General features: G+C 32.4%; 1 protein-coding gene across 1 annotated transcript; it reads right to left on the bottom strand.

The window, feature by feature from the left end:
* Positions 1 to 1,067: 1,067 nt before the first annotated feature.
* Positions 1,068 to 3,511, bottom strand: LOC145036893 (S-adenosyl-L-methionine-dependent methyltransferases superfamily protein). Its single transcript, XM_078985422.1, has 4 exons — positions 3,365 to 3,511; positions 1,938 to 2,357; positions 1,563 to 1,835; positions 1,068 to 1,469 (listed from the first exon to the last, which is right to left on the bottom strand). The coding sequence occupies exons 1-4, from the start codon at positions 3,437 to 3,439 to the stop codon at positions 1,137 to 1,139; spliced, it is 1,101 nt and encodes a 366-aa protein (XP_078841548.1). The 5' UTR covers positions 3,440 to 3,511; the 3' UTR covers positions 1,068 to 1,136.
* Between the last annotated feature and the right edge of the window lie 4,490 nt (positions 3,512 to 8,001).

Here is an 8,001-nt window from a genome sequence, read left to right as displayed (position 1 = left end):
TTCATTAGTAATAAAACCAAATTCGTATCTTCTGTGTAATTTTTATATGTTTGTATTATATATATATATATATATATATATATATATATATATATATATATATATATATATATATATATATATGCGGTGCGGTTTGAACCGCATTGTTATAATTGGAAACCACAAACCGCATCACATAATGCGGTTTAACAAAATTTCAAACCGCAAACCACACCACACTAGTTCTAAACCGCATTAGGCGGTGCGGTTTGGTGCGGTGTGGGCGGTTTATGCGGTTTGTGCAGTTTGGTGCACACCCCTAGTGACGACCCAAGCCTCTTCACTTGTATATATAGCTAGGTCAAAACTAACCCATAAATACCAAAGTTGGTGAAGGTGATCATGAGAATCAATCATTTCAAGTGACCCACAGATACCAAAGGATCGATCTTCGTGTTTACCGTCACCAACTTTCAGCTAAAGAAGCCGCAACCCAAAACTATCACATCAAAACACTTCCACCCTTTACCAAATACATCGTCACAAAGTAGATCCAATTTATATTATATAAAAGTTATTGAAGGTCGTAGAACTAACCCCCGGATACCAAAGGATCAATCCTCGTGTTCACCTTCACCAACTTTCAAGTAAAGAAGTGGCAACCCGAAACTATCAAATCAACTCACTTTCACCTCTTCCTCAATACATCATCACAAAAGGGATCCAATTTATATTACAAAATAAATCCTAAAAAATGAAATATATAGAAATGCAAACAACACAAAATATAAAGGAAAATGTTAAGTTTGAAACATTTACATATTACGTATTTTAACAAAATGTTTATAATAAAAAACTAAAATAAATTTTAAATATAAATTTAAGAGCATTAAAATAAATTTTAAATATAAATTTAACAGCATTATATTTATGGCAATTAAAACGTTACGCGTCACTCGTATACACAAATCATTTCTTTAATTTTATAATGTGAGTGCATATATTATAAATATTACATATACGACCCTTATAATTAATACCCTTATTAGACATAACTCCTTACATACATATAAGTTTTAAAAAGAAAATAAGGAAAATTCATGGATGTATTTACACAACAATACCTATACGGCATGACGTACGTTTATATATCCAAATCATAATTTTCTAAGAACAGTAATGAAACTTATGGGCTTAATATCTTCTATACCCATTTCTTCATCAATCAATTTCCCATAATTCTCAAACAAATAGTCAAGAATCTCTTCTCCAAAATGATGGGAAATCATCGATTCTTGAATCGCCCTAACAGTCCTGGCCACTGCAGTTCCATGGCTCATATAAGCTCCTGAGTTTCGTTCGATTTCAAACATTTCAAAAAGTTCCATTTTAAAACATCCATCTTTCCTTACTTCCTCCTCTAATTCATCCCTTGATGGTGCATAGAAGTGTGAATCATACCCATCAAGTTTTTCTTGCTTAACTTCTCCCTACATGAACACCATATATAATAGAACGATTAATAATGAAAAGAAATTCTTAACATAATATCTTCTTTTATATGAACTTATAAGTATATATACCCGAGAAACTAAGTTGGCGAATGATCGTGAAAGAAGTTCCCAAAGAAATGAGTTTCCCCTATCAACATGGCTTCGATCTCTCCTTCCTAATAGAATCAACACCATACGACCTCCTGCTAAAAGTTCTTTCGACCTTGATCTTAAAAACATTGAAAAATCTTCTTGAAATTGATCAAAATACGCTTTAGAGACTTGTGGAGAGCTCGATTCCGAGATGTATAAGCTACCTTTGTTAATCGACTTTCCATTATTGTCATACAATCCCGGAGGAACCTGAATATATAAATGTTAGATTACGATTTGAAGTTGATGATATAGTTGTAATTAGGTCAATATTACGACATACACAGATAGAAACTAAGTAAAGTATATAACCTTGGAGAGCCAGTGCAAACTGTAAGAAGAGTAAATGAAGTGCAAACACTTGTCGGGAAACAGTCTCCCGTAGAAAGTACCCGGATAACCGGCGATGTATACGCTTGAATCGTGGTTGGAGCTCCGGTGACGCCTTTGGTGGTTTAATGCTTGGTGGAAATCAGGGAGTATTTTGAATGTGGCGTTGAAGTCGTTGGTTGGAAGATCGTTGAGGTGGATGCGGAACTCCGGTGGTGGGGTGTTGGGCAGTTTACCGGTGGCTTTGTCGATGGCTTCCACCATATCTTGTATGGTTGATAGTGTGTTTTGGCCGGAAGAACAGCCGAGATCGGCTATGCCGAGGCTTTTTGGTGTGGTGGAGATGTAGGTTTCTTCTAAGGTTTTGAGGGTTATATGCTTTACCATATCTGAAGCCTTTTTCTACAACAAAAAACATAATTATTGAATATACGACAAGATTATAATTTTCTATTGTTTTTGTTATTTCATTAAGTTTTCTTTAAATATGGAGGTTGTCTAGACTAAATCGTAACTTTATTGAATGTGTTTAATAATTATAAAATGTAGTTTTTATTTACATAGAAATGTTGAATAAACTAATTGGAAGCTTTTAAGTATAAAATTATATAAATTAAAAGTTAATACTTTTTTAAAACTAAATTAAACCTTACAAAAACTATTTAAATAGTATGAATTATGAAATCTTTGCTTAAAATAAATAGTTTTAAGTACGTAATTCTGAACAAAACTTCTTTTAAAAGATAAAAATAACAACTATCAAAATCTACGGTTGCCAAACAAACCCATTAATGAAGAGTAAATATTGACATTTTAACCATGTCACTGGAACTTTTATCATAAAGTTCTCCTTTCCGATTATTTCTTCTAAATCCTCTTTTTATGACAAAGATAAGTCTCTTAAAGTCGTATAAAAGTTCCCTAAAAAGCTATTTTGAATTCCAAAATGTATTAACTGTAGTATGTTTGTTAGTAAAATGCTTATAATAAAAATGCTAATTGATAATTTTAACCTACATAGTAATTGTCACGAGGTCGTACACTTAGGAGATCTTTTTTTGACATATTTTCAATAAAACTTTTAAATAATTAAAACTAGTAACAATATATAATTAAGATAAAATAAGGATAATAAAAACAATAATACCAGCAATAAAAAAATATATGGCTACAAATAAGAAACAAATAACAAAAATATCATAGTAATACCAATAGTAATTTATTTACATTTTTGTTTAGTTTATTAAATATTTGAAAATTAATAATAGTAATAATTAGATACTTGTCATAATACTTTAGGCATGTCCTCTTAATTAGCCTTTTTTGTCACATTAACCAAGTAAATAAAATCAATAACATATAACTGTTAAAAAATACATAAAATGTAAGGCTGAGTGTACATGTGTTACCTGAAGAGATGAATTTTGTGCATAGCTATTATCACCAAGTCCACCATTCATGTGGAAAACTTTCTCAACATCCATTGGTCAATGGTTTTGAGGTTTGGTATGAGAACCCCTACTTACCATCTCTCCCCTCTTTATACTCGATTCAAAATGCTTGATGACATAACTCTTTTCTCTCACTCTATAACCACACATCCCAAAAGTTTCGGAAATACCAATCAAAATGTCTCAAATTATTGGGGTATAAACGTGTATTTACAAATAGAATAACAGAAACATGCGTGTTTTTATGAAATTTATGTTGCTTCACTATGATTCCTAATGTCCTTTTCAATTGTCAAATTCATCTATACAAAGATAGATTTTTTCGGTGTATCATTGTGTTACATAAAAAGATTCTGTTAGATTGGTGAGCAATTTCGTTTGGACCACTTAATAAAGATATTGGCCACGAACTCAAACAATTGTTTTTAAGTCTGCATGTCCCACTATTTATTGTCATTATAGTTTACGTGTTAAGTTTTCTTATATTTTCTTACTAAATTACTGTTAGAATTTGAATGATATTTAGCTTTAGTCGCTTTTATATATATATATATATATATATATATATATATATATATATATATATATATATATATATATATATATATATTGCCAGGTTCATTAGAGAACCATAAATTCCATAATTAAACAAAAAACCAAAGAAGCAATCTTTTTTTCAACTTTTATAATTTATTTTTTATCAAAAAAAAAAAATACAGAAATTCATAAATTTTTATCATTTTTTCAATGATATCAAATTCGATTTATTTTATGTCAAATTCACAATGTGAATTTTTGAATATTCACACGGTAAATCCGAAAAATATTTTTCATATTCACAATGATTATATATGAATTTATATATTTTTAGATTTTTTTTTTCGATCAAGAATAAGGTTTAGAAATTGAAGAAAAAAATATTTTGTTCCTTAAAGAACCAATAATTATAGTTCTCTATTGAACTTTTATATATATATATATATATATATATATATATATATATATATATATATATGTGTGTGTGTGTGTGTGTGTGTGTGTGTGTGTGTTGTTTTGGTTGAAAAATAATGAACTAGGAATCAACCAAATTCTATAAATTGTATGAGAGGTTGTGGTTGTTGTAATCAAAATGAATATGCTATGAAGTATAGATGACATAAGCGGGTTTACAAGGAAAGCTCTTGATCATTACTACGATCTACGACAAAAAACCTTGGAACCTACTAATGATCATCTGCCTTGCCGTGTTTATTAATTTCAAAGTTGGTTTACGGTAATAAGGAAGATAATACGAGTACAAGTGAATTACTACAACTTTTATATGTGTGTAGTGTGCAATTTACATGTGTTATTTATAGTCTAAGCTAAATAACAAGAAATCCTATATATCCGGGATTCCCTTTGAACAAGTATTTGCACGTGTTTGACTTAGTGTTCCTAGGTTTTAAGCTTGGTTAAAGTGATTCTTCGTTGAGATTGAGTCTTATGTTGACTAATTTTGCTTATGTGAGAAAAAAAGAATATAACCATTACAAGTGTTAGGAAATATTAGTGATAATAATCAGGATCATGTGATATGCTTAAGGATCCCGAGGCTTTAGAAACATTAAGGATCTTGAATATGATTTAGGATCCCGCCCCTAACAATCGTCCCCAAATTATACTTGCAAAATTTTTCAGGTTAATTTCCAATATTGAAGTTATAATTTTTTAAAAATAAAAGAGATAAGAAATTTGAATTTCAAATCGTAATCGGATAGGATTTATCCGTTCCATGCGCATCATTACACAGTCAAATCACACTCTCTATCTTCTATCGTTTAGGTTAAATAGGGGTAGTCGACTGATTTATTTTACCTTTTCCAATATTTCTCTTGATTATCTCCGGTCACCTTCACATGTAATTTCCTTTTCTTCTTTTCCTTTCTTTTTCCTCTTTTTCTGATCATGGGTAAAAAGACAACTCGTTCCCGTGCCAACATTATCATCCCTTCTGAGAATGACTTCATTGATCAGGGGATCCTAACCTATGATGAGATTTGTTCCTTTGATGATAAAGACATGCAGTCTCTCAAAGCCAACGAAGCTTTTACTTATCATCAGGTCTTCCCAGGCTTCTTTTCAACCTGATTTCGTTTCTTCTTTGTAACATCCAAAAATACAAACATAAAATTTCATTTTCAAAGTTATTAAATCTATATCCCAAAACATCATTAATTTCAAAAGCAATGTGAACATACGATGATCATAGTACTTTAACAAAACAAAACATAGAAAAGTATTATCAGAGCATAAGTCCTAAAATCTCTACAATGGAAAATCATAATGTGATGTGATGCAATCATGCCAACCCTTTTCCCTTTCGAGTTAGAAGTACCTAAAACACAAACTGAAACTGTAAACACAAAGCTTAATGAGTTCCGCCACCATACCACATACAAAAATAAACATACTACCAAGCATATCCGGGTGTTGGCCTACCCCTTCGTTCTATTTCAACCGGATACTATGGAGCATATCTGTGTGCTCGACCTGCCCATTCGGTCTATTTCAATAGGAAACTACCGAGCATATATGGGTGATCGACATACCCCTTCGGTCTATTTCAACCGGATACCGAGTCTATTTCACCCCTACCACTACTATATAATATCAAACCTAACTCACAGAATCATCAAATAATACATGCGCAACCGATAATCATCACAAAGATAATCATCAAGCCATATCATAACTAGTGGCTCGACCTTGGTGCCTTCGACCCACGAATTCTACGAAAGGAGACTCACCTCAGACTATAGGTGTCGAATCGTACTCAACGAATGACTAGTGAAAGCCTCTCCCTATTTCACAACATAAATTTCTAATTAACTATTAGATTATGACTCCAAGCTCCAAACCCTACTTCATGTCTTAAGGCAAAAGATTCCCTACTCCTTGCCTTATTAGGCCTTGTAACAGCCCAATTTTTATAAATTTTTAAACTTTTATTTCCATAACATCAACCATAGTAAATATAAAAATCCCAATACATATCCATGTTATTTTGAAAATTCAGAGTATAATGAAATAAATGTGAAAACACTAGAGAATGCATGCCCCGTCATCCAGTTGGTTCCATGCCCTTATAAATAAAATTACGTAAAACATACTGAAAAACTGTAAGCACAAGCTTAGTGAGTTTATCGATCACGTAAATCATATAATCACATAATGTCATGCTCATATATATATATATATATATATATATATATATATATATATATATATATACACATACATACATACATACAAATAGCCATGGACTTCCTCCCTGGTCTTCAATGGAATGCCATTAGCTACCCCCATAATCTTATATCGTTTTGAGATGGGCTCCCCCCATGGTATTGACAAGTGCCACCGTCTTCACATAAACCCATACATAGATCAATTAACATATCACTTCCCATTCAATACAAACATATCATATCAACTAATGGGTCGGCCTTGGTGACTTCGACTAATGAGTGTGGTGAGAAGACTCACCTCAAATACTGAGAGTAGCTGAATAGTCCTTTGCTTCGAGTATCTACTCTACTCAATCCCTAAACACAAACAACTCCTTAGATTCAACTCAATTTTTCAAACGCTAAGAGTCAACATTAGTCAAATTCAAAGTCAAGGTCAACATTCCGAGTTGACTCAACTCGTAGAGTTTGGCTATCAACTCGTCAAGTTCCCTTGTTGACTGGTCGGATCACAAAAAGTCCCACCAACTCGTCATGTTCATTCATGAAACCCACTTCTTAATGCATCAAGTCATTTCCTTTGAATCCAAAGACTCTAAACCTCAGTTCCCTTTCAAAATGATGTCTATAAGGGTTAAGTTTCCAACTTTACCCTCAAGGACCATCCATAAAGCTTCAAACTCAAACCCTAGGTTCTTTTAAGAGGGTCTTGACCCATTAGGCCCTTAAACTCTCACTCAAATGTTCCAAAACATAGATCTGATGTCCCAAGGTAGCAAAACACGTAAAGTTTCCAACTTTACGTCCATGCATGCTAGAAATACACTCCACGGCTCATTTGTGACTTCATAATGGACATATTTCATGTATGGGACATATGAACCAATAAAATTTGCAACTTTAAGCTTCAAGATGTCATGAAGGGGTCATAACTCTTTCGGAAAACTCAACGAAAAAAAAACCCAAAATCATGCTTAAACTTCAAATAAGGAGATTTAGATGAATACATGACATGGTGACAACTTTATACCTCAAAATGCTACCTTTGAAAAAGATTTTCTGGCTCTAGGTATCTACTCTAGTCAATCTCTAAACACAAACAACTCCTTAGATTCAACTCAATGTTTCAAACCCTAAGAGTTAACATTAGTCAAATTGAAAGTCAAGGTCAACATTCCGAGTTGACTCAACTCGTAGAGTTTGGCTATAAACTCGTCGAGTTCCCTTGTTGATTGGTCAGATCGCGGAAAGTCCAACCAACTCGTCAAGTTCATTCATGAACTCATCGAGCTGGCCAGAAAACCCACTTCTTAATTCATTAAGCCACTTCCTTTGAATCCAAAGTCTCTAAAGCTCAAATCCCTTTCA

The sequence above is a fragment of the Lactuca saligna genome, chromosome 3 (genome assembly GCF_052625555.1).
Source record: "Lactuca saligna cultivar CGN05327 chromosome 3, ASM5262555v1, whole genome shotgun sequence".
Taxonomy (NCBI): domain Eukaryota; kingdom Viridiplantae; phylum Streptophyta; class Magnoliopsida; order Asterales; family Asteraceae; genus Lactuca; species Lactuca saligna.
The sequence above is the reverse complement of the archived record's forward strand: the minus strand, read 5'-3'. Positions and strand labels throughout refer to the sequence as shown.

Coding starts and splice junctions, on each gene's coding strand:
- LOC145036893 (XM_078985422.1), bottom strand. CDS start 3,439: ATGGATGTTGAGAAAGTTTTCCACATGAATGGTGGACTTGGTGATAAT. Junction 2,358..3,364: donor CACAAAATTCATCTCTTCAG/GTAACACATGTA, acceptor TTTTTGTTGTAG/AAAAAGGCTTCAGATATGGT. Junction 1,836..1,937: donor GTTTGCACTGGCTCTCCAAG/GTTATATACTTT, acceptor TTATATATTCAG/GTTCCTCCGGGATTGTATGA.